At 40.0% G+C, this 27,425-nt stretch overlaps 1 protein-coding gene across 3 annotated transcripts in view; it reads right to left on the reverse strand.

Annotated features, from left to right (window-relative positions):
- LOC146467022 (focal adhesion kinase 1-like) overlaps positions 1-27,425 on the reverse strand; it is a 40,149-nt gene extending 12,724 nt beyond the window's left edge. For 2 of the 3 annotated variants that reach the window (XM_085126746.1, XM_085126744.1), the window contains exons 1-20: positions 26,902-27,425; positions 23,891-24,066; positions 21,837-21,924; positions 20,766-20,845; positions 19,975-20,037; positions 19,770-19,824; positions 19,075-19,215; positions 18,638-18,715; positions 12,708-12,836; positions 11,408-11,522; positions 10,239-10,302; positions 9,399-9,505; positions 8,293-8,352; positions 6,869-6,937; positions 5,201-5,298; positions 4,151-4,226; positions 3,240-3,340; positions 2,546-2,661; positions 1,256-1,356; positions 422-511 (exon numbers count right to left, since the gene is read on the reverse strand). In XM_085126746.1, coding sequence (XP_084982872.1) covers positions 422-511; positions 1,256-1,356; positions 2,546-2,661; positions 3,240-3,340; positions 4,151-4,226; positions 5,201-5,298; positions 6,869-6,937; positions 8,293-8,352; positions 9,399-9,505; positions 10,239-10,302; positions 11,408-11,522; positions 12,708-12,836; positions 18,638-18,715; positions 19,075-19,215; positions 19,770-19,824; positions 19,975-20,037; positions 20,766-20,845; positions 21,837-21,924; positions 23,891-24,066; positions 26,902-27,039 — 1,945 coding nt within the window. In that variant the 5' untranslated portion in view covers positions 27,040-27,425. The remainder of the gene's footprint in view (positions 1-421; positions 512-1,255; positions 1,357-2,545; positions 2,662-3,239; positions 3,341-4,150; positions 4,227-5,200; positions 5,299-6,868; positions 6,938-8,292; positions 8,353-9,398; positions 9,506-10,238; positions 10,303-11,407; positions 11,523-12,707; positions 12,837-18,637; positions 18,716-19,074; positions 19,216-19,769; positions 19,825-19,974; positions 20,038-20,765; positions 20,846-21,836; positions 21,925-23,890; positions 24,067-26,901) is intronic. The other variant, XM_085126745.1, reaches the window with a different exon arrangement.

The following is a 27,425-nucleotide window of genomic DNA, read 5'->3' on the forward strand; positions in this document are numbered from 1 at the left end:
CATATCAAACACTCGAAAGTGTGTTTCATCAGATATCCAAACACCTCGAAGTCGTTTAAAAAAACTCGGCTGCGCCTCGTTTTTTCAACCTACTTCTCAGTGTTTGGATATCTGATGAAACACGCTTTCTCGTGTTTGATATATTACTTAATTATCATAAAATTTGACGAACTTTGCTTTAAATTTCTCCAAGAATTTATTAATGGTTTTGAGAAGCCTTATCAAACACTCGAAAGAGTGTGTCATCCGATTTTTAACACCAGGAAGTTGGTTTAAAAAAAATCTGCTGCGCTTCGTTTTTCTCGATCTAAGAATTTGCGCCATCTAAGAAGTTAATTTGTACTGTCAAAACCCCTTGTAGTAGCCTGCAGTGACGGCGTATTCATTTGTTAAGACTACGCTCTGTAACCAACTAACTCACCAAACATCCAAATGTCGCTGGCGATGGTAAATCTCCTGAAGTTGATTGACTCGGGTGCCATCCATTTGATTGGCAGCTTTCCTTTCGAAGCTACAACACAACAAGAAAGATTACTAATTAACAATCGTTCTACGAGCGAGCGTTGGATACAAGATGATAGGAGTTGGCTGTAAATTAATCATCTTGTATCCAACAAGCGTGAGTGGAAAAACTGTTTTATTAAAAGCAACCACCAAAACTCGCTAAATCTTGCTGATTTAGTAATATTAGTAATATTTTTTTCCCCTTGACGTGTACTCTTGCCATATTTCTTAGGCATAGCATAATGGCTCATATACCATGGCCGCTAAACCAATCAAAAAGAAGGCGCTGCGTTATCTAACGAGGCAGTGTTTAATAATTATTTGTCTAATACGCAACACTCCAAAACTCACAGATTTTAATTTATAATGGTAATTGAACTGAGCGGAGTGCAATTTGGTCTGAAATCATACGCGTGATTTCAAAATCAAACAAGCGAGCAGCGCGAGCTCCATTTGAAATCACAAGTATGATTTCAGACCAAAATTGCACGACGCAAAGTTCAATTACCACTTTATTACTCTCATTTTGAAATCACATAGTTGGCTAGTGCAGGTACGCATGAAATTTGATTGGTTATTATTGTATTTCCTTTTCATTTTGATGGGCTAAAATAGGGTGCGATTTAGAGAAAAAAAATAGTGCCATATGTGAAAAAAATCGCACTACCGAGAGCCAATCAGATTGCAAGGATCACCAGTGATTTCAAAATGGCGGTAATAAATTTAGTTACGTCTTTCCCCTGACTCTTACCTTTGTAGTACGCTTGTTCATCCACCCATCTGGACAAGCCGAAGTCTGCTAACTTGACGCATTTCGGTGTGCATACCAGTACGTTGCGAGCAGCGATATCCCTAGAGGGGAAAATTTGCAAAACAGAAAACGTTGTATTCAGCTAGCAAGTCCCATGAACAGTAGGAAAATACTTGCCGATCAACTGCAAGTTTATGAAACAAACCGGACGCGAGGTAAAATTCTTATGAAAAAGAGTAAGATATACGTAACAAGGAACAAACTAGTAAACTAGTGAAAAAAAAAAAAACGAGTCGGGTAGATAGTACGAGACTAATAGGAACACCAATAGGAACTAAAGCCTGTCGCATACTTGAGGAAAGAGCTGAGCAAACTGGCTCGCGAAGCGATTAGCTCAGCTGTTTCATCACTTGTGCGGTTGAGCCTGGGTTTTCGTGAGTTTTTCGCCTCACGAGACCGTGAGGAAAATATCCGTCATGTTTGATATTTGAGATTTAGCCTCGCGACGCGAAATTCTCACGAAAATTCAACCCGCACACTTAAGGAAACAGGTGAGCTGATTGCCTCGCGATGCCTCGCAAGGCAGCTTGCTCAGCTCTTTCCTCAAGTGTGCGGCAGGCTTAAACAAGCTAGTTCCATATTTAGTTTTCATTTCAACGGCTTTTTTTTTTTTTTTACAAATTTGCAATCAGCGTAAAACATCTATGTCAGTAAAAACTTGCGCTAAAGTTGGATTCAAACAGATCTTCCAAACCTTTTTCAGAGTTCGGAATAAATTCTAGGTCAGATTTTCCACAAACAAGATTCCCACTTTATAAAGTTTTTTAAATATTTTTATTTTTTGTTAAGACAAAACCGTTACTCTATTTACCAACGGTCCACCTTCGCCTGAACAGCAAAATCTGGGCGCAAGGCTTCCAAATCATACTAAGGCATAACCCTCTTCCTCAAAAATACGAGAAGTAAGTAATTCTCAGTGATTGTTTAGGTTAAGTAAAAACTAAAGTAATTTATTTTTCACGGTTAGATTTAAAGCCAGAAGTTTGTGGGGCCGTGTAATCAAACGGCTATTTTGAACAGAAACTCTTTAGAGGTATAGCAGTGTGGCAGTTTACAAAGAGTGGCCGAGGATTTGAACAGGGGACTACCCTGAAACAAATCCAGCTAGTGGTCAGAGAGGGGTCTGGAACCTGGGGATTGCAGATGACGAGTCCGCGCCTCTAACCACTCGCCCACCTCGCCTCCGACATAAAACATACCGTGCAGTTTTGTACTGATGCTAAAACGCACCTGTGGACAAAGTTCTTGCTCTCAAGGTATGACATGGCCGTGCTGAGTTGGAAAATGTAACTAAGAAGCGTCTCCAAGTTTATGGAGTGTCTGTTCTTTTGTAGATATGATCTCATCTGAAAGAGAAAAAAGACAAGACAAGACGTCAGCAAGTTAGAGATCACCTGACATTAGTTCCAACATACTTCAGTTATCAGCACAACAAGGACTTCAATCGTTTTTTAAAAATTGAAACGGTCAACTCTCGCCTTGCGGACACCTCGCTAAAACGGACAGCAGTTAAATCCCCGGCAAAAATAAATTACAGACGTTTGACTGAAATAAATTCCTCTTATTACGGACTCTCGCTACAATCAACTCTCGCCTTGCGGACACCTCGCTATTACGGGCAACCCGATAATACGGACAGCAGCTAAATCCCCCGCAAAAATAGAACACAGATGTTTGGCTGTATATTCTCTCTTCTCAGGTTAAACTGGAAGAAGCTAACAAACTGTGTGTTTTGATAAGGGACGGAAGCCACATGAATATTTAAGCTCTGCGACTCCAGGGCAGGTATTGTAAACTGAATGACAAGTGTGAAGTTGAATGAAGGTTTGAGCAAATAGTATTATTGTGACAAGAAACTATGTGCCGATCACTATTGCGGCTTAAAAAGTTGACCTTGTTAATAGCTTTTCAACTTTGTTCTTACCTCTCCGTAAGCCGCCAGTTCCATTACAATGTAAAATTCGTCATCCATACACACCCCGATGAGCTTTATAATGTGAGGGTGGTCAAACTGTTTCATTGTATCTGGAAAGAAAATTGAAATACAATTTTAGAGTAAATTTAAACATTAGAGGATACAGCGGAACCCTCATTGTTATGAGCCCGAAGTTACGAAAAGCTGCTGCATTCATTTTCTTGTGTAACGAGCCTTAAGAGCGCTTTTTGGTTGGGTGTCATAAACAAAAACCCGAGTAATTACTCTGGCCAATCACATCAAACAAAACAGTGCAATGAACCAATCAAAATTCGGAGCAAATACATGTAACCGGCGCCAAGCGCGGGAAAACGCGTGCCACGATTGGCTTTGGTTTTGTTTCTCATTGGTTGAGAAAGTGGCGCGAGTTTTGCCAACCAATCACGTAGCACAATAAAGCAAAACCAAAGCAATCGCGAAATTACTTTCAGCGGTTGGATTAACAGGATTCTACTGTTATTAGATCATGATTGAATGTACCGTGTTCACTGTTAGCAAAAGAGAGAAGCCGCACAAGAAGAAGTGCTTCAAAGTTAATCTGATTTGGTGAATGAAGCAATCCCATGTAAAATCCCTCTTGACTAATCAGTTTTGAAAGGGATGAAAGTTGGGAAAAAATGTTACAAATAGCACGGCAAGTTTCCGATAAAAATAGTAAGCTCAAGGAAATAAATGATGCGACTTCTGTCGTAGTATTAGGCATGGATGCAGTATCTGGGAAAACCTGCTCTTAAAATTAGCCCTGTTTTGTTGGTCTGGAGTGTTACGACATTTGTGTGAGTCCAAGAAAGCATTTACATATACACTTGTCCAGGCAAAAATAGTTTCTAAAATGTAATCTAGCCCTTTCAAATACCTACATGCTTCTTCCAAGAATTTGTCTCTTGATTCAGGATTTTTGCACGACTTGATCGCCACTTGCAAGTTAGGATCATCCTGAAGAAGAAGTACATGTAAAATGAAAGTCATGTCTCACAACGACATTTAGTTTAACAAACCGGCTGCCCACTACTGCTGCAACAGCACACAAGGCAACCGGCTCAATTTACTAAAACGGTTGTCTTGCGAATACAGCATCTTAAAGGGGCAGTATCATGGGAGATCGATTGGAAATATCATGATTTTTGGCCAAAATTCACTAAATTTAAACTTTGAACACTGTGTTAATTAATTTCTCAATCGCTAATTTAAAGAAATATTAATAGTGATTCTAAGACGAAAGGTTGAACCAAAATATAGTACAACCGGCGATTTTTAGTGCGTTACAACAGCGAAATTTGAAAACGTCTGCCAGACGTTTTCAAATTTGAACCCCTCTCTATCTTGGTCATCTGGCAGCGAAAACATCCGTGAATAGTTTCTTTGCATTCTGATAGTCTTTTAATGGACTTTTGTCATTATATCTTGGCTGCTATCAACCGAATAGCGTCTTTCCGATTTTCAATGTGTTACTAAAAATAGCGTGATACTGTCCATTTAAGGACGGTGTCTACTTTTGCTACTGCGCATACGTTCTGTGCATCTCAGGATTGTCCAACAAGTTCTGATTTCTTAAGGACGGTGCCTACTAGTACAAAGGTATTATTGCGCGGTTTATGAATACGCAGGAAAAAAGATCTTAGCAAGTGTTATTGAAATCAAAAAGAAAAGTGGGGGTAGTCAGGTATTTTTCAGAGATAATTAAGTCTCAAGCCAGAAAAAAATCTCCATACATTGTCGAGAATTTTTAAGCTTTTCACAATTATTGTTGATTAATTATCTTTGAAAAATGCTTGGTTACCCCAAATTTTCTATTTGGATTTCAATAACACTTGCTAACATCTTATATCCCCGCGTATCCATAAAAAGCGCAAAAATACCTTTGAACTAGTTGACACCATCCTTAACTCATAAGGTAAAGCGCTACTCACCGGGCTGACGTAGGTTCCCCTGTGAACATCGCCAAACTGTCCTTGTCCAATTATTGTATCCAATCTCAGTTTGCTTTTTGGAATGTCATAGTCCTTAGCTAAAAGATTCAAACACAACACAAATGTCATGTTAGTAGGTATGGTATATAATTTATGATCATCCAGGGGAGTCACTGTAGTTCTGAGAAGGACTGTTTGAGGTGACATTGACTGAAAAATCAACATTCCGAGCGGAAGTCATCACCAGTCAAGTGAACTGTAGATCGATACCATCTACAGAACAGAGAATTCAATTGTGGATCGATACCATCTACAGACGAGTGAACTGTAGATCGATACCATCTACAGAACAGAGAATTCAATTGTGGATCGATACCATCTACAGACGAGTGAACTGTAGATCGATACCATCTACAGAACAGAGAGTTCAATTGTGGATCGATACCATCTACAGACGAGTGAACTGTAGATCGATACCATCTACAGAACAGAGAATTCAATCGGGATCGATACCCTCTATAGATGAGTAAATTGTGTAGCCATACCACCTACAGATGATTCACAATTCACTTGACTCTGACAATGATTTCCACTCAGGTTGTCGAAACGCCAGTCAACCTCAAACAGTAGTCTCAGGAGTACACTCACCTGGATGATCATAATTTACCAACTTATGACATGAGAGTGGTTTGCAATCATTTATAATAACACAAATGTTTCAAGACAAGAACCTCTTGCTTAACTTCCCCAGTTCAATATTTCACCCCTTAAGCGCTAACATCAACTTGCAATATAAGATGTATCTTTAAACCACTGAATAAATAAATCATTGTAAGCGTCAATGTATGTAGGACATAGCACTTATTGGGGATATCTTCCAAATTGTATGCGAATGCGAATTTACAAGTATTGGTGTTTTGAAAAAGTTTTTGAAATTCAAAAAGTTTTTTTGTTTCCATGAAATTCTTATATGATGGCTGTCATTACTTAGCATTCAGTCATTGGCCATTGCCACTGTCAACTGCAATGAAGATAACTAACTACTCAGAGTTGGAAAATAACACTTTGTTACACTGCAGAAAACATTTCTCAATTCATGACGAATCAGAAGAGTTTTAGTGATGTAGATTTGTTTTAGCATTTACAAACAAAAATGCACCCGAGAGAGAGAGCACTGGAAATGTAGACTAAACTACGTGTACCTCACTGCATTATCAACAAGTTACATCTATACTACTAACAAAATGAATCATGCATTAATTTCTTTGTTGAAAGGGTTTAAATCTTAAAAATAATACACCAGTTCTGCTTTATACAGATCAGAGCTGTTTAATTCATATTACTATCATTATTAATTTTAAACCGTTGTAGAATCCTCTTTTTATTTTTGTTATTAAATTATTTAAATGAGTCAAATCCCACTAGGATACCATACACATACTCTGATTTGGAAAAAAAAAGCATTTCTTTCCCAGCAGGACATGCCATTTGTCCTTTTAGACGTTACAAATACCTCACAGGAAAATCTTTTCATGTTTTCCATCCAAATTTAAATCTTCAACACTCTTTTTTTGCGTGTGTTATTGTGATTAGATATAAATTATTACACTATATTTTATTATTTTATGGTAGCATAAAGAAGCAGCAGTGTTTGTATGGCCATATTACCTGGTCTTCTGTTCGTAAGAGGAGTTCCACTGGACCGCAGTGCAACCATTACACGAGCAGCTGCTAGGGCTGTAATTTAGAGTTAATTTTTAAACATTTTATAGTGTCATTCGTAGCATTTAAGAACTCAATTTCTGTTTACATACAGGTCACACCGTTATTCATTGGGTTAACCTTAATGAATGAGACTGTATAATACATGCAATCATTAATTAAGAGTTTAATTCAAGAAAATATAATTGGCTCTCAAGACACCATGTAGGGTTTGAAGCACAATGGAAATCACTGGTTATTGAATTGGAACTAGCTTATACACAAGGCTTATGTAGGGGAACCTTTTCACATGTAGATTTTGTTTTCAATATATTCCTCCACAAGAGCCTCCATTGCAAGCTAGATCCAGTACCAAGAATACAAAATATGGTCTCTTAAAAGTCATTTTACCAGCAGGTCACTTCAGAAGTACCTTGAATTTTAAGAGTTTTGCTGTTGTTGTTGCTGGTTTTTAAAACTTTGCAATTATTTACACGAGCATTTACAATTAAGTCTTTAATGAGAAAAATTAAGACACTAGAACTTCAAATCAAAGAAATGCGACAGAGCTAGACACTTGGCCCTAAAGACTGTAGTCCACCACTTTTAATTTATAGGTAGTTCATTTTATAATATTCAAGAACTCAAGATAATATTAATAACCATTTTATGCCACAACAAAATAATTAAAATTTGCTTATTTTGAATTTTAACACTCTTATCCTTTTAAATTACTTGAGGAGTTGTATTTATTCAAGAATGTTAATTAAAAGAACATAATTATAAAATTTGATTATGAAAATTACGAGTAGAATCATATTTACAACGTTTTGGTGTCCTCATGACACCATCATCAGGTCAAAATATAATGTTGAACAGAAAACAAGAAGTGACTTGATAAAAGCAAAACTCTTCATCTAGCCTCAAGGGACTTGAACTTGAACTTGAACTTGAACATTAATATTCTTGTTATCTGTTGAACATTATATTTTGACCTGATGATCAGGTCTCATGAGGACACCGAAACGTTGTAAATATGATTCTACCCGTAATTTTCATAATCAAATCGATCACTTTATCATGCTTGATAATTATAAAAATAGATTTTACTCCTAAATCAATTAAATCATTAAATTTTTACATTTAGATCAGAGATGAATATTGGAAGCAGAATGCAGGATGTTTGTCACATGAACCTAGCTTCAAGGCCTTAGCTCCCACGAGTCTCCTGTAGCTCAGTGGTAGAGCATCCAAACTAGTAATCAGAAGGTCTTAAGTTAGACTCCTGATAGGAGCACTCGGATTTCCTTTTTTAAACATACCAATGTCACTGAATGAGTAACACAAACGACCATCTGCAAAATTTTCCACCATGGAGATCATAAACTTACCTGCCATCGGGTGTGCATAGTCTGGATCATCATCAACAATTTCTGCATAATCATCAAACTCTAATATGTATAAGAAATAAAGTACAACAGTCAACATTTCACCTCCCTGAATCTAGATAAATAGATAGATATGTATTAACATCAACCTAGCAGCTGAATTATGCTGATGTTCACAAGCAAAATTGATAAAGGAAAGCTATAAATGACCTACACAAAAATCGGAAAACAACCCTTAAATTAAATACATTCGATGGTAGACTGAGTAATAGAAGAGGAATCTTGAAGTGGTCCATTGTACATTTAGGTGTAGATGTTCAGCTTATCTATGCTTTTCGCAACATTACTTTACCCAGGCAGGGATGGCATTAGTCAAGAGTAAATTAAAATAACTGTTGTTGCAGAGCCAGTTGTTTTGGCCTGCACCCAGATTGAAGACAGCAAGCAACTAGGGTTTGATACTGGGGGGGGGGGGGGGGGGGCAGGGGGGGGGACTGCACCAAATGAAATATGCTTTGAATACAATTCCATTCATTTCAGTCTGTAATCCCATGCAGTGGTCCATGTTACTTCCCTCTAATATTCATTACCTACCCCCCCCCCCCTCCTTCCACCCACTGCTTCCCAAGAATTTGCCACCACTATGCTTCTGAATGGACAGTTACAATGGGTACAATGTGCCTGGTCTAATAAATGGACATTAGAAATCTTGGAATGGGTCAAGGCATTTTCAGTACAAACATTTCTCAGTCTTCCTGGGGCAGAATTCCTGAAGCTCTCTCACATTAGCTAAACTCTAAGCCACAATAATTTCTTAAAAAATGTCAGAGGGTTTCATGAATCCCAAACCTTGACATTCCACATTTCCACTGTATCGTGATGTAAGCAGTTACAGCATAATTATAACAAACAGAAAATTGAAGCTCTTTTTGCCCAGCAATCTCAATTATTTCAAGTACAAAATGAGAAACAGCATATTAAAAGATTTATGTTCCAATTTGTTGTTGCTTTGTATTTTTCACATCCATCAATTCTATCAATGTTTTCAGAGTGAACCACTTTCCTGAAGAATAAAGAGTTACAAAAAGAGTAATAATGCTAAGACATACCTCCATTTTTTTTCTGTACCGGTGAGGTAAGAGAGTTCCTTTTTTCTGTAAAGCTGTTTCCAATGGTGGGGGTGCTTGGTTTTATCGTGGGTGAGAATATAGGAGGACTGCAAACAAAAAAAAAATGGGCTTCCTAATGAGAAACACATTCCTCACCAAATTTTGTTGAGTAAGAAAAAGCACACACTACGTGCAGTCATCATTATCATCATCATTGAGCACTCTCCATGCCAGAAGGCACATTGCGCCATCACACTGTCTGTCCAACTCGCCCTTTTTTGTGCTGCTGCTTTTCATTACCATTTCAATCTCTCTCGACAGTCATTCTCTGCGTTGTTTTTGCCCTCCCTTTCACGATTCAACAATTAACTCAGCAACCTAGTGTCATTACGCAGTCAATCTCACACTCTCTCCTACAGTGATGTGGGTGATGATGAGGTGCACCAAGGAGTCACCATCATGATTAGCACAAGTGCAAAAAACAACAAAAAAAACAAAAACACACACAAAGGAATGGGCACTTTTTACTCTTTTTTTTACATTTTTTTTAGTGTTTATCAGTTTTCTAATCAAACAAAGCTGTATCTCTTCTCTGAACGGCTTGAAATCAGCATGAAGTAAATAAAGCTTTGAACATTTAATACTATATCCACTGCTCATAGAATTCAGCCTGTCCCTATGTTTGCAAGCTATGTACTATCAGTCCCTTTATCTTATATCAACGATGCGACAGAAGATGTCAAGGAAACACCACCAAAACAATGGCATTTTTAATAACAAACACATTATTCACTGGTTTCTGTTTAGCAAGGAAAAGCACACATTACATGCAGTAGTTACCTGTTTTGCCTTTCACTCTGTGGAGAAGCAGGAATGGGGATGGATGGAAGTGATCTTTCAATGTCTGCAAAATTGTGTTAGTAACATCTGTTAGTACACTGGACATGAAGTGGAATCCCATAGGGTTAAGGAGGCTATCCACATACAACTTCACCCTAATAACATCAACAGGGATAGCGGAATTGAAATTCACAAATGCTGGATGCCCACGAGAAACACAAGGGGAGAGCGGTACAACAGCGGACCGCCAAGGGAACAACTTCTCGTTCGAACAATGAGGAATGAAATGCATCAATCACAGCGACCATCGTGATATAAATTGTGCCACGTAACCAGTGATGAAGACTGGCCGTAAGCAGTCAAAACATAGTGATTTACAACTCAAAGTGACTACATCGTGAAACAAACGATAATACACTTATTGCTAGTGGAAATCCTTCATCGCCCTTTTCTGTTAACCATCCATTGTAATCAAATCAACAATGTGACAACCACTTAAAATATAAAATACATGTGCAACAACAGCTTTTAAAGAAAAACAACAACAATACAAAGACACATGTTTGTATACCTGCTAACTCTCGGGCATTATGAGCGAGTCTCACACCGGCAGACTTAAAGGGGAAGTATCACGAAAATTTGCTGTCATTTCAAAACCCAAAAATGTTTGACTGTCAGCAGAAACAACGAAATAATTGTCAAGTTGGTTAAAAATTATCACCCCAGTGCAATAAAACTGTTGATTAGTGCCTCTGACCAGAGACAGAGTAGGCCGGTTGAAGGTATTGATTTACTTACTGGATAAATTTGTTATCTTTAACTCTAATTTTATGTAAACCCTTGTTGGCTGACTATGACAAACTTTTAACTGACACTAGCAGCTTGAGTAGTGAGGTCTGTGTAAAGGAAAACTGTCTCTGCATACACTGAAAGAGTGCACTGTTTAAAAAAGAATACCTATCATTGACTGTAACATGAATCCCGAGCATTGGTTGAGTTACTTTTGACCTTCAGAGTTTAAACATCAAGGAATTAAGCTCATCAATGAGATACATCTATTAGAAATAAGTTGTGGAAGAAACAATCTCCACAAAAAGCAGCCCTTAAAAATACATCCCAAGAGAAGGATAATAGTAACATACAGGTAAATTAATATAATATTATCATACCAAGCTTCTTAAAAACCAAGGACTGTTTTTTGCCACTAAACAGCATATAGTACCCATCAATCAAATCTGCCATCTCCTCAGCCTTGGCAATTGAGAATGTGGTGAACACTAAAGGCTAAATAAAACAAAATGAAACTTAATTTCAGTTGTATGAGTACTCCTTGGTCCCAGTCAGACTAGGTGCCAATGGCAGAGAACTAGACTGATCATAGCTTTTTCTTTTCAGCCAAAATCTGGGCATCGTAGTCAGGCAAGGGCACTTCCTCCAAGGGTAATACTTTGGGGGCTGAACAGGATTTTGTCAGTTCCCATACTTTTTCCTTGTGCCTTCCTATGAAATATATAGTAAACAAAATGGTGGGTGCTGAATTGGTGAACAAGTCTAACAGGATTGCTTTTTAGACAACAAGGAGTCTGAAGGGTGTTCCTTTTCAATGCCCAGGCACAGTGCCCTGGCACAGGCACCTACAGTGTAGTCTGAACAGGGCCTTTGTAAATAGCTCTCAGTGATACTGAGAAACTGCAATTAATGGCACAAATTATGTACTGACAACAAAATTAAGAATATATACCTCTTACTAACCAAGTTGGAGGTCCATGCTGTAAGTTACAGACCGAGTTTGTTCCCGTTAATTTATGGCTCAAGCGCGAAGTGTGCAGACCATAAATCAACGGGAAAAAACAACGATCCATTAACTTACAGTACGGACCGAGAAAACGAGGTTAGTAAGATATTTATCATATCTCTGAGCTTGATCGGGCGCATGGGAAAGAATACTAGTTGAAGTTTAGTGGGCTGTACAGTGAAATACAGTCCACAAAATTGACCAATCGCACGGCGCATACTAACGGAGAGATATAATAATAAATTATAACACTTTAAAATTCAATAGCAATGAGCATTATTAAATACTGTATAGATCTCTACTAAAATAATCAAAAACATGGGTGAACTAAATAAGATAATGGTCAACAAAGATTAAATCTTTTGATTCAATGTATTCACACAAAACATTAATTCTCCCAACTACTATGGTAAGAAATAAATTATTTGGAGAGTGATAGAGAGAAGACAGTATGCTTGTTGATATTGGTGCTTATTAGAGGATTAACTGTGATATGTGAATACGAATATAAGAAACATCATATATTGAACTGTGGATGAAAGATTAGATAGAAGAAAGATCCTTGCAGTTAGGATGGCTTTCTTTTCGGAACTGTTTAAGTTGCATACTAACTGGGAGGATCTCTCTTCTATTTAAACTGTGATGTGTGTTCACAAATATGGCTAGAGACAAACCTCTGCTGCTCCCAAAACCTTTAAACTGACAGTAGCCTTTTGTTTATCTGTCTGGACCGAAGCTGTGATGAGCGGTATTCTTGTAATCGAAATTGAAGTTATTTGATGAAAGTCTGCCATGTGTGTGATCTGCAGCAAAACAAACAACTTGGTGAACCAGAAACATGACCTTAGCATGAAGCTACATGTAGGGTTCTCAAAAAAGACATGTGGTTTGTTTTTCTGTTTTTCAACAAGTTTCTTTTATGGACTGAAAGAATTATGAAACAACTGAAAAAAGCAATCAAAATTAAGTGCATCATTGATTATTTTCCAATCTTGTTTTTAAAATTAAGAAAGCACAAAATAATGAGAATTTCAAAGCTTCATTGACCATAAAGTCCTTGGAGTTACATATGTTATAACATAATTTTCAGACATTTCTTCTTTTTTAAGAGCCATGTGGCATTTCCTTGCTTAAAGTACATGTACACTATAATGATGATAATAATAAATAGGGTTAAATGTAATTTAACTTAGTTAACGACTTGGAGCAAGTTTGCTCCGTGGTGGCGTGGCGTAGCAAGGCGTTAGCGTTTATTGGCGTATAGTTTGAGCACGGCTAGCACATTAGCGTTTGGGCATTTGTTGTTACATTATTGTTTGGGGCCTGGTTCAGGTCTGCAGGCAGTTGCGTGGCCAGCGGTATTCTCTTGCAGTTTAGGCGTGCTCCTTTGCACGTGCTCGGAAATTTGCTCTACTCAGCGTTTTCGTGGCGTGGCTAGTTTATCGCGTTTTGTTGGGCTTTTCTTTCGTTTTTCTTCGAGGATTTTTCTCTAAAAGCGTTGCCTTAGCGGTCAGCCTTCGATTTATTCTCTACAAGGGCGGTTTGACTGGCAGTACTCGTTTTTTGGTGAGTGTTCGGACGCGTTTTGTCGCTCGCATCGTGTTGGCGTGTGTTGTTGTTCATTCATTGCTCGGCTCGCATGGCTCATCCGCGCTCAACTTACAACAGTTTGTCGGCGGGTGTAATCCCGTCTACATGCACTTCTTCACCTTCTTCTTCTGCTGCTAGCGTGGTAGTTTCGGCGGCTTCGGCGGGAACGTCCTCGTCGTTCTCCAATGACATCGCGTCCGCTATCGCCCAAGCGTTCAGTAACTCCCTTCCAACCATCATCGCGGCGATCCGGGATAACGCAGCTCCTGTATCGAGCGTTCCTTCAGTTGTCACGTCCAACGTTTGTTCAACTCCTGCTACGGTCGTTGCAGGCTCGATGGCTGCCGCTTCAGGTACGTGGACGTGGCCGGCATTTGTATCTACCTTCTCGTCCGTGTCAGCCACCACCGGCTCTAACTCGGCTCGGCCTGTGCTGTCTTTTGCTTCACCGTTGACGGCCACTCATGTTGCCAGCTCGTCTTCCAGTCTCAGCAGTTTGCTTTTTCCACCGTCTGTGGACAAAGCATTTGTGGTTGGACCAGGACACGCCCCAATTCCCGCTAAACTTGTGGCGAAGATTACGAGCGGTCAGTTCGTAGATTTAGCGGACTTGTTGTCTGCAAATCTGCGGACGGCAGAGCACGAGCCGCAAACCTTTTTGGACGGCAAGCTGGTGGTCTCTAAAAAGCGCCGGGCGGTTGAAATACAGGACATATTGACCTGGACCGAGGCCTTCACTATTTTTCAGATGGTGATGTGTGCGACCCATCCCCATCGTTGGCCAGACCTCACTAAATATAAATTGCTCATCATACAAACGGCTCGGCAATCAACGAGTAGAGCTTGGATGGAGTATGATCTTGCTTTTCGCAAGGATGCTGCAGCAACTGGGGCATCTGACTGGTCGAAGATGAATTTGGATTTGTATAATTTTCACTTGCGGTCGCCAGCACCCATCGCCAACCCCCAGTCTTCGACTTCCCCACCCGTTACCGTGTCAGCAAGCCGGGGCTACAACTCCCAACCCCCTTACTGCATCTCGTGGAACAACGGGCAATGCCGCTGGCCTTTCGGGGAATGCCGTTATCGCCACATTTGCAGTTCATGTAACAGCGACCACCCCAAGGTTAGCTGCCCCTTTCACCCCCCAGGGGTCGGTCGCTCACGTTCCCCTTCCCCTGCCAAGGGGGGGCGGTACTGAGAGGATTACAAGTCCTCCTGCTTCTGGTGTACATAGTGTAAATAATCTTGTTCCTGTTGCTCCAGACCAGCACCGTGGCTTTTGTGGCTCAGTGGCTGTGCCTTCTTCGGATTCAACTGGTTTATCCGGAAGTTTGGTTCCTGTTCATTCGTTTTCTCCATTAGTTCCAGTACATTTGGTGTCCCCGTTGCAGTTATCCCAGTTTCAGGCAGAGTTGTGTGACTATCCAGATCAGATGGCAGCAGACTATGTTCTTACCGGTCTCCGTGAGGGCTTCCACATTGGCTTTGAGACCTCATCAGTCACCCTGCGGTCAGCCTCTTCTAACATGCGATCTGCCCTTGTCCACCCATCCGTCATAGATGCTTACCTTGAGACAGAGGTTTCACATGGAAGAGTTGCAGGCCCATTTACATCGCCTCCTTTTCCTGACTTGCACATCAGTCGTTTTGGAGTCATCCCGAAAAGCAACCAGCCGGGTAAATGGCGTCTCATCTTGAATCTCTCTTCACCAGAGGGCCACAGCGTTAATGATGGCATTCCAAAACCCCCCTTTTCAGTTCAGTATGTCACGGTTGACTCCTTCATAGAAGGCATTATGGCCAGGGGCCGAGGAACTCTTATGGCCAAGTTCGATGTGGCAAGCGCCTATCGCAATGTGGCTATTCATCCCCAGGATCGTCCGCTCTTAGGAATGGTTTGGCGTGGCAAATACTACGTTGACATGGCTCTCCCATTTGGTCTGCGTTCAGCACCCTACATCTTCACTGCTATTGCAGACCTGGTTCAGTGGATGCTGACTCAAAACTATGGAGTTGACTTCCTTCGCCATTACCTGGATGATTTTTTGACCTTGGGTCCTCCGGCTTCCCCAGTCTGTTACAACAACTTACAGGCGTGTATCCAGTTGTGCTCGAAGATAGGCCTCCCCCTTCACCCTGAGAAGCTGGAGGGTCCCTCTACTTGCCTCTCCATCCTTGGTATTGAGCTTGACTCCACCACAATGCAGGCCCGTCTCCCAGCGGAGAAAAGAGAGAGGATCATTGCCCTGCTGGGTACTTGGTCGGGTAAGCGGTTCTGTAAGCGGCGGGAGCTGGAGTCCCTTATTGGCCACCTCCACCATGCATGTAAGATAGCTCCTCAGGGAAGGACATTTCTCCGACGCATGATTAACTTACTGTGTACTTTCAGGCGCGATGACCATCCCATTAGACTGAACCAGGAGTTTCATCGGGACTTGACATGGTGGCAGGAACTGTTCCAAAGCTGGGAGGGTCTCAGTTTCTTCCTTATGCCTTCGTGGGCCCCCCTTCCAGATTTCCAAGTGTCATCAGATGCCGCAGGCTCTCTGGGCTATGGAGCTATCTTTAACAACCAGTGGTTCTTTGGCGCGTGGTCAGCTTCACAGCAGCCCCTCTCAATTGCATACAAGGAACTGTTCCCCATTGTTGTGGCGGCGTACTTGTGGGGACCTGGGTGGGCGTCACGGCGGGTCGAGTTTTTATGCGACAACGAGTCTGTGGTGGCTGTTCTGTCTTCTGGTACCTCCAGAGACCCTGACTTAATGGTTTTGTTGCGTTACTTAGCATTGTTGGCAGTGCGCCATTCATTTTCCTTTACTGCATCTTCAATTCGTGGTAAATCTAACCCAGTTGCGGATGCTCTTTCCCGTTTCCAGTTTCCGCGATTCAGGCACCTGGCCCCACAAGCCGAGCAGTCTCCGATGACAGTCCCCCCTGCTCTACTGGAGGCGTTGCACGTCATGTGACGGAGAGATGCCAATTTTTCCTTTACCAGGGTCTGGCCCCGTCTACACGTCGGGTATACTTGTCCGCCCAGCGTCGCTACTTCGATTTCTGCCGTCAGGATGGCCAGCTGAGTCCAGATGGTGCTCTTTTGCCAGCTGATGAACAATCGCTCATGCGTTTTGCTTCTTTTTTGGCTGACAGCCTACACCACTCGTCCATTAAAGTGTACCTCAGTGCAGTGCGGTCCCTTCACATTGACAATGGCTTACCTGATCCCCTGATTAACTGTCTGCAACTACAGCGGCTGTTAAGGGGCATTAAGCGTGTGCAAGGTTCATCTACCACTAAGCGCCTTCCCATCACTATTGACCTCTTAAAGGTCATCCAGCGATCCTTGGACCTGGATTCCCGGGACCATGTCATGCTCTGGGCGGCGTGTTGCCTCGGTTTTTTCGGTTTCCTACGAGCTGGTGAGTTTACCACCAATTCTTCATTTGACCCTAGTATCCATTTGACAGTTGGCGATGTGCAAGCGGATTCCTTGGTGGACCCAACATGTTTTAAAGTTCATATCAAGTGCTCGAAGACAGACCCCTTTCGCGTAGGCTGTGACATTTATGTGGGTCGGGGCAACAGCCTTGTCTGCCCAGTGCTGGCCCTTGGTAATTTTTTGGCTCTGCGTGGCCCATCTCCAGGGCCCCTGTTCTGCTATGCGGATGGCCGTCCGTTAACTCGGCAGCAGCTATCTTCCACGGTGCAGGCTATTTTACACTCTGCTGGTTATTCAGGCTCTTACTCAGGCCACAGCTTCCGGATTGGTGCAGCTACCACAGCTGCTGCACGGGGAATCCCTGATCACCTTATTAAGACTTTAGGCCGATGGTCTAGTGATGCCTATCAACTCTATATCCGCACACCAGTTGGCTCTCTTACCCAGGTCTCCAGTGAGTTGGCATAGCAGGTGGGGCTTGTGCGTCTCTTCACTTGGGGTTGGGTGCCTCAGGTTTGGTCCCTTGGGGGGCTGTGTCTCCTTGGCCACGAGCCCCCAATTGCTCCGGGCTGTCCCAACCCGGAGGTCCTTCGGCATGGCGGGCGGGGCTCGTGGCTGGGTTGTGGGTAGGGCAGGCTTATGGGGTGTTCTACCTACCTGGGTTTGGGTTGGCGGTACCAGCCCCTGGCTCCTGGGCACCCAACCTCCATTTGCGACATAGGCGTTAAATAGGGTTAAATGTAATTTAACTTAGTTAACGACTTGGAGCAAGTTTGCTCCGTGGTGGCGTGGCGTAGCAAGGCGTTAGCGTTTATTGGCGTATAGTTTGAGCACGGCTAGCACATTAGCGTTTGGGCATTTGTTGTTACATTATTGTTTGGGGCCTGGTTCAGGTCTGCAGGCAGTTGCGTGGCCAGCGGTATTCTCTTGCAGTTTAGGCGTGCTCCTTTGCACGTGCTCGGAAATTTGCTCTACTCAGCGTTTTCGTGGCGTGGCTAGTTTATCGCGTTTTGTTGGGCTTTTCTTTCCCTCCCTTCCCTCCCAGTAGTGTTACCTTGTTTTTGTTGGGGATTGGTGTTGGGGGTTGGTTAGGGTTAGGGTTAGTTCGTTGTCTTATGTACTTATTATTTTTCCACTGAGCTTTTTGTCTCAGTGTGACGGGTGCTAGGGTTGGGGCTGGGTTGCGGGCGGGGCTCGTGGCTGGGTTGTGGGTAGGGCAGGCTTATGGGGTGTTCTACCTACCTGGGTTTGGGTTGGCGGTACCAGCCCCTGGCTCCTGGGCACCCAACCTCCATTTGCGACATAGGCGTTAATAATAATAATAATAATAATAATAATAATAATAATAATAATAATAATAATAATAATAATAATAATAATAATAATAAGAGAGTTCTTTATACCAATGGCCTGTACAAAGTGGTTTTCAATTTTTTAAAAATTACTTAAATGCTAAAAATACTACATGTAATATCAAGTATTACAAATGAAATTAATGAGAAATGTTCAATGCCTAAACTCTACTAAATCAAAATAATACAAGCTGTATTATCAAGTCCACGTTTATCTACTCACAACTGATCCACGTTCAGCCCTGTAACATATTCCATCCTGGGGTCCAATAACTACGTCGACTGCTATTGTCCACCCAGTCTGCAAAGTAACAATAAAATAAATTCCCAATTCAAATATTTCCCCTCAACATTCCAACAATGACCGTTACTAGAGGACGCATTATCCGTCTCGATGAACTTGAGCAAACATTTGTTGTTCATCTGGTTATTCGTCTCTAGTATAAAGACGGGCACAAGATGCATTTTGCATCTGGACAAACTATCTTCCATTGTGCATCGTTCAAGACAAACATCGGAAGAGAGTTCATCTAGACAGTGGTGCATCTTGTGTCCATCTTTATACTAGAGACAAATAACCAGGCGAACAACGAACGTTTGCCCAAGTTTTATTTTTTAACATTAACTTTTACATTACTAACAATCATTTCATTCACTCACCCCAAGTGAGCACCGGAATGATTCCTGGTCAAACCGGTGAAGTTTGGAAAGAATCTCAAAAAAGGTATAACAACACTCCACTTCACTCAATGAGGCGTACTGTTTGAAATAACCATGGATGGTCTTCCGCAAAACCTTAGACTATACGGGAAAAAAAAACAATTTTAGACAAAGTGAATACAAGTAAAAGATGTCAAACTTTAGGTGGCAGTTGTATGCACCAACCTCTGTAGCACAAGCTGTTCCTATCAATAATCATGAATATAAATACCCTATACAATTCTTGCAAGGCAAGAACAGCCAATACACTGTATCTGTGATTGTTGTATCAGTTTAAAACATGATTTTTTTTTTAAATCCGACTACATTCTATAGGTTCATGCACAACAATAACATTGTATGCCAATTGTGGGCTGGCTACAGTGCCGAACAATAATAATTTGCACAGCTGTATTATTGACTTGGCATCCAAAGGTGGCACATAACATCAAGTTTCATCATCCAAATCTGCCTCAAAACATACTACAGACATATAAATATTAATGGTACCACAGACAATCATACACTCAGAAACTAAAACTTGAGCACTAAGAAGGGACATCTCCCAAAAAAAATCCAAAGGTTTTCAATTGATTTTTGTCAAAATTTGGCTAAAACCTGGAAGCCATATATCACCAGAGGGGACATACACTGACCTTCATGTTCTCCAAGACAGCCTTTGGTATAAATTTGGTCAAACCAACTTCTTTCCTAAATTCAAAGCAAACAACAAAATATTAACAAAGACTGGAAAAAGTTGTTACCACTTCTTGGAGTAATCTTTCTGTGTTTTTAATTGTTTTGGGCATAAATGTAAACTTTGCCCTTTTTTACTCTACATGTATCAATCCTCAAACTTACTCAATGTATTCAAAGTTTGACTTCTTGTCAAGCGCAATTTGAGGCATGTCCTTAAAGTACCTCCTGAAAAGAGTTTAAAACAACAATAAATTACAATCTATTAACAACAAATACAATTTTTTATGCACTTGTAAGAAAAACCCAAAGGTACAACTTTACATTATCTCTGTCAATACCTGCAAACTCTTTAACTAACTTAGTTACAAGAACAGCGTACATTTAAAATATCAGTACCACTGATATTTTAAATGTACACTGTACTTGTAACTGAGTACAATAACCAAAGGCCAGATTTACAAAACTTTCGTAAGTTACGATGTTCATGTACATGTATCCTATAAACAGTTTCTTAACAACAGACAATTGTTGAGTTAACAAGAGGCTATTCTCAAGAAACAATTATAGTAAGGATATAAAGTACATCTTAACTAGTAAGCGCTTTGGAAATCTGACCCCAAAACCCTTACTTCTATCAACAACTGAATTAATTCCTTTAAAAATCCATGGAACTCCATAAAACAACTTGGTTTTGCAGGGTACATGCCAACTAAAAGCATTTTGAAATCAAGATTTTTTTCCCTGAATGGCCATATGCTCTACATTGTAAATTCACATGACCTAATGAATGCTAGTCAGAAGGGAATTGAAACAACTGACTCCACAAGGTTACTTTACACCACATGGGGCATACAGTCATACAGTATAAATGGAAGTGTAGTAAGCGAAAAAGTTAATCTCTTGCATGTAACGAACACCTCAGACAAATATTCATTGAATTGGTTTAAACTTGCCTCATTTCCAACACCCCAAGTCTAAAGGCAGTGTCCTCATCTGCTTTTTCACTGTTGTGTTGGAGGTAGTCATTCTTCACCTACAGGAAAAAATATTTCAAATTTAATAGTCAGCTGAGAGCATACATGTAAGATGGTAAGTTCATAAGGAGATTCAAATCTCTTTACAGAGGCCAAATCACCTTACCAACTCAGTTGATTAAGCCAAATATTCACAGTTTCCACTCCCCAAATGCAGCAACACAGTTTCTTAAGTTTAGACTAAACCTTTTACCTAACTGTGAGATGATAAATCCACATAATACTGGAAAATTGTGTTTCTCTTTGCCTCAGTTTGCCAGGAAGTATTCTGACTTAGCTACATTCACCTTTGGATGGGCTATGATTTAAAGAGTTTGCTTTTAAATTTCTTCTTTTCAAGATTGTAATCAGCTCTACCCTGTTTTGTCCCCACCACAGAGCATCTAATGTACAATTCTAAAAAATGCTACAGCCTGCAGCAACAGCATGTACAGTGCTCGTGAGTGTGGTCCTTCTGTCCAACTTATTTTTCAAGAAATCAGTCAAGCGACAAACTCATTAAATTCTTGACTCAAAACTCAAAAGATGCCTCAAAAGTCTTGAAAGTCTACTCAACTCTCTAAATTTATGAGAATCATGAATGGAATCTTGAGAAGTGAGGATAGAGATGCAAGAGTCTGTCTAATTACATGTACATTAATAATAATATTATCCTGTGAAATCATGCGGAATATTGCCTGATACTTAGCCGACGAGGCCCTAGGCTGAGTGGGCTAAAATTGGGGGATATTTACCAGATAGGTCTGTCACTCAATACTGAGCATTCCACAAGATTGATCAGAATAACTGTTTATTATTCAAAAACATTGACAACATTCAAGAGCTGTCCAGAGACGATACTTATTTTACCATTTTTTCTCCTCGACACACCAAATTACATACATTGCAGGATACAGTATCTGTTGACCAAGGACGACGAATATTCAGAGTAACATGATCATTTTGGGCAGTGTTGCAATGTGTTGCAAAGTAATTGAGCGGCACTATTACCTGGTCATATAAATAAAAGAAAGTGACTTTATCCCTGGTGTAGAGCTCTTTTAAATCCTTTGGAAAGTATCTGACTCTTAATTGGTACCTAAAGGAGACGGCAAAAAGATCACAGTTAGTCAAAAAACAATAACCTAAAAATAAAAAATTAATAAATTAAATATTAAATCACTTTATTAAGGTGCCAATGAAATTAGTGCAGAGCACTAATTTGGGACACTTTCCAGATTGAATTAGAATTTGGAAATGTTGGTTTTTGAGGAGAGGGGAAAACCAGGGCACCAGAAAAAAAAAAAAACATCTCAGAGCACGGCAAGAACCAACAACAAACTCAACCCACATATGACACTGAGTCCAAGAGTTGAACCTACACTGTACTGGTGAGAGGTGAGTACTCTCAACACTGGGCCACCCAGCGAGAATTTTTGAATGAGCATAATGTTTCTTCAGTTTGAACTTAAGTTACAGTTACATTATAAGACATTAAGCATAATTCCGTTGCTTTTGAATTGTATGTTTCACTCTTTGTACCAATAAACATGTATACGGGACATTTATTGTGAGAGTACGCTTAAGGTGGCTGAACACAGTTTGCGCGCGCTTTACAGATTCTGTAAGTGATGCTATTAAGCGCGCTAGGGTTGTGGTACGCAAATACGGCGGTCGATAAAGTGATCCCTCAATTTCACATGAAATGGATAATAAAGTTAAGTTTTGATCCTAAATAACTAAGTTTCTCGTTTCTGGACTCTTTTTCTTTTCTTTCCGAGCAAAAAAAACATTCACCAAGACCTTTCGCATGCTTTTCATCTTTGCCATGAAACCCAAATAAAACCACGCATGCGCATTTGACCAAAAAATTGCGACTGGTTGTTTTCGTGGAAATGAACTGTTTTCTAAGGAACCTGCTCATTAGAATTCCCTGAAATTTGGCATGAAAATAGTTCCCTAAAAGCGTAACTCACCTACGAAGAGAAACCTAAATCCAACAGAGGGTATCTTTACAAAACATTAAAATGCAAAATCAATATTTACAGGAGATCTCTCTGTTAAAATTACATGAAAATAGTGCAACTGTGTCAGTGTTTTGTGAGTTGTTCTGGATACAAAAAAATGGTAAAAATCTAATGAGTGCATTTTCTAAAAAATAAAGGAAATCTACTATTTATGGACGTTTAATAGTTCGCTGCGTTGCCATGGAAACGATACTTAGCTCAACAAGACGTACGAAAATACATTCTTTCTTAGTTGGTCTTACACCATACCAATTTTGGGCGTCCAGAAATACATAGTTTCCAAATAACGTCTTCTAACATCTGTACACTAAAAAACTGTATTCGGCCACCTTAACATGGACACCTGGATAACAGTTTTGAGTGTCCCTTTGGTGTCTGTAGGTTCCACTCTATCTGGATACAAATACATGCTAAAAGCTATTTTGAATATGAATAATATGAAACATATAATTATTTTGAACCACAGATAAAAAATTAAATAGAAGAAAGATCCTCGCAGTCAACTGCACGGATCTTTCTTCTATTTGATCTTTCATCCACAGTTCAAAATATATGTTTCGGATATTCATATTCATTTATTCATCCTTCACAGATATATTGTGAACTCACAATATGACAAGCTCCCAGTTCGCTTGATAGCTCAGTTGGTAGAGCACTGCACCGACATCGCATAGGTCATGGGTTCGAATCCCGTTCAAGCCTGAATGTTTTTTCAGGCTTTCTTTTCACATCTGCTTAAGTTGCGTACTAACTGCCAGGATCTTTCTTCTACATTGTGTATTTAAAAGCCTTTTTGTAGTATTGCTTTGTGTTGTCTTGGTGTTGTCTTATATACTGCAGACTTCTTGTGTTGTTCTTGGTTTTGAAAGCTAATACATGTACATGTAATTACATGTAGCCCCATTAACAAGACTACCTTGTAAATATCACCAACATTTAAGGCATTACTGTTAAAGTAGTCATTAATGGGGTTCCCACAGTACTTTTGACACTCAACTGAAAAATGTTCAGAAACATCAGGACACAAGTCCAACTTACTTCCATTCATCTGCAGGATACAGAGCCTCATGTTTCCCTCGTACTTCAGCCATTGTAAGTTTGCTGTTGAGCCAGAATGATTCACTTGTATTGACATGTTCCAGTTTAATTCCATAGTAGTCTCCGGTTGTTATTGGGTCAGCACCAAGGCTTCCAATCACCAGGTGAAGAATTCCCTGTGGTAGTCAACAAATTAAAATGTGAATGAAATGTAAATTACTAAGGATAGTGTTAACACAATGTATGGTTTGACCTTTCGACTAGGGTAAAAGAGTCTTAGCCCGTGAACTAGCTCCCAAGTGGGAGGAAGAGAGAGAAGAATCAGCCCCTCATCACCCCTTCCCAACCACACTCTTCACCCTACCAGAGTCTGGGGTTCAAGACCTGTAATTGCTTCATTGACGCTGTATTTTCCAAGTATAAAGGTTTAACCTTTAAGCCCCTGCAACATCATCTTTATAGTAACAGTAATAGTACATGCTACTGATCAAACAAACAGATCTTGAGCAAAACACGTTCTCAACAAGCAACTCTCTTAAACACGTTCTCAACAAGCAACATACGAAATATAGAGAGTAGGGTACAGCAGGGCAGAGCAGCATATAGAAGAGTGAAAAGCAGTAGGATGGAGTACAATGTAGAATGAAGAGGAGTGGGGTGGGGACAGAACAGAGCAGAGAAGAGTGGACTGGGGTGGAGTGGAGGGGGCAGATAAGAGCAGCTCTAGAGGAGTTGAGTGGGGAAGATAAGAGCAGAATAAAGCAGAATAGAGTGGAGAGCAGCAGATCAGAGTGGAGTGGAGTGGAGTGGGGCAGAGAAGAGCAGAATAACGCAGAACAGAGAGGAGAGGAGTGGAGCAAAATGGAGTGGAGTGGGGCAGAAAAGAGTGGCATAAAGCAGAGTAGAGTGGGGAGGAGTAGAGCACAGTGGAGTGGAGTGGGGCAGAGACAAACAGAGCGAGGCAGAGTGTAGTGGAATAGAGTCACATTAGGTACAGCTGTAGGGTAGGTTGGGTCGGGTCAGGTCAAGCCAAGTCGAGTCAAGTAGGGTGAAGTTGAGTAGAGTACAGTGCAGTGGAGTACAGTTAAGTACAGAAGAGTTGAATACAGTAAAGACAAGTAGAGCAGCAGCGTCAAGTATAGTAGAGTTGAGTAGAGTACAGTAGTGCCATCAGTATATATATATATATACTGCAGTACAGATAAGTTGAGGAGAGATTAATAGGACGGAGTTGAGTCAAATTGAGTCAAGTCATGTCCAATTCAGTAGAGTTCAGTTGTGTATCTACTCCACTCCATCCATACCCTTTTCAACTCTACTCTAGCCTTGACTCAACTACTTTACTCTAAATTACCTACATGTATTATATATCCTGCTGTATGTCTGTCATAATAGGTAAATAAAATGTATTGGTAACTTAAAGTACTACAAGAATGGCCAAATTTGTTGTGTGTTCTGCAGACATGAAATAAACTGTGAAATAAAGTGGTGTCTCTTTAAATTTTCAGATCCACACAAAATTCAAAAAGTTTGACAAAAACCCATATGAACAATCACAATCAATTTCTGTTGTAATTCCAGTAGTTGATTCACCTAATTTTCCAGTCTGATAATTCTTATGAATAACAACAAATGTGTTTAGCTATGATCTTGGACCCTAAGTAGCAGCCACCATTTTTTTCTTTTTTTTGTTTGTTTGTTTGTTTTTTCAGCTTAGAAAGGCCAGTGATTGTCTACTTCATGTAATATTCACATTGTACTGCCACAAAAAAAAAATTCAATATTGGGGACCAAAATTTGAAGTGTAATTTAGCAAAAAGGATATTCAAGATTGGTATACCAAATATTAAAAAATATTTTTAAAAATGGCCACCATAATATATAATACAATAGCATATTTTGGAGAGAACTGTATATGCCCTGAAAACTACTAACATTGTTTAAATTCCAAAGCCAGATTTGTTACTTGGCATTAGGAATATGCCAGATTAAAGATTATTTAATCCACTGTAGGTACATCTTGAAAAAGGAAACAAAGCTAATTACAACATCTCTCCTTAGAAGATCAAAAGAAGCTGATCATCTAATTGCCAAACATGTTAATTAAATCATTTGTAGTTTTAATGAAAAAAATTTCAACACATACACACTCTTAAAACAAAAATTACAAGGCATAGATAGCTTCAAAAGGTTATGAATTTGTAAGAAAAAAAGTAATTCTCAAGGCTTTTTTCTTCTTGGGATCATTAAGAGAAATATCATTCCCACGAATTGTACCAAAAACAATTTAACTAATATGGAACCTCAGAATTCGCGATCCTGTGTTAAATACTAGCCGTTTTCTTTATTAAATTGTTCCAACTGAAAACTATTCCCTCTGTAAATCTGTCTGTATACCTATGTCAGAAACTTGAAGAATTTTACAACAGTCTTTGTAAAACTATCTTACACCAGAGAGATTCTGTATGAAATCCTAATTATTTAGAGGAATGAAATAATTTAAAAATAGAAAACACATATAAATAATTATTCTGATTTTTTAACGAGGTGATTTAATTAGACTAGCCAAGAGAGTGGCAATCTAACTTAAATTCTTAAAATTCTTAAATCCAAATAAATATTTCAGATCAAGAAATACAATTAAGCTTCAGCTTATGTTTAATGTAAGGAAAATACAAGTCCTACACAGGGCACAGAATGAAACCAACATAAAACGCAGACATGTATTTGGGCCTTGCTTTAAACGTAAAACAAGTATTCGCACGTTAACCAAGCCGCTATATGGAAAAAAGATTTAACGATCCTTGGAAAATGAACAACGAAAAATTCCCAGTGATAAGCCTTCAACCTCCCCGCAGTTTCAGTTGATTTTTATACAACCCCCAACATAAATTAAATTCCTAGAGAGTTTTCAGGATCGCGAGTAAATGATGATAGCACAATTTCAATTATCGGAGAAAATTATCGCTGAGCAAAAGTTTGGTAAATAACAAAACGCCATAAAGACTTACCTTAATATCAGTTGCCTCGCCGCATTTGACAGACCTTGAATCGCCGTTTGAGAGAAAAACTTTCAGCGTTGAGCGAGCGATGTCCGAACCAGATGAACCCCTATTCGAGCTGTTCCTCTTATTAGAATTTCGAGACATGTTGATCGGTTATAAATCACTCCGATTCCTTGTCATTTTGATAAAAGTAACGGTACATCAGCGGCCACAGATTACCGTGGCTCCACATGGATTTTTTTCGAGAGACATTTAATTGCGGAGAGACACTGTAGGAAGCTCGGTCCCTATTTTCTTTAACTTCGAATTATGTCGTCCACTCTAGTGTACATATGATAACGCACCCAGACAATTCGCTTGAATGAAACTCCCCTCTGCAGACGGATCGTTCCTTTTAGTTTGATGCACCACAAATGAGGAAGATTTCAGCGTAAATTATTATCAAAAGAACCCGCTGGGAGAAGCAGTGATACTGGCTAATTGTACTTGTTTTGAGAACGAAGAAAGGCAAAATGGCTGACAAGAGCTGC

This window comes from Pavona decussata, unplaced genomic scaffold, assembly GCF_977016875.1.
Source record: "Pavona decussata unplaced genomic scaffold, jaPavDecu1.1 SCAFFOLD_140, whole genome shotgun sequence".
Lineage (NCBI taxonomy): Eukaryota > Metazoa > Cnidaria > Anthozoa > Scleractinia > Agariciidae > Pavona > Pavona decussata.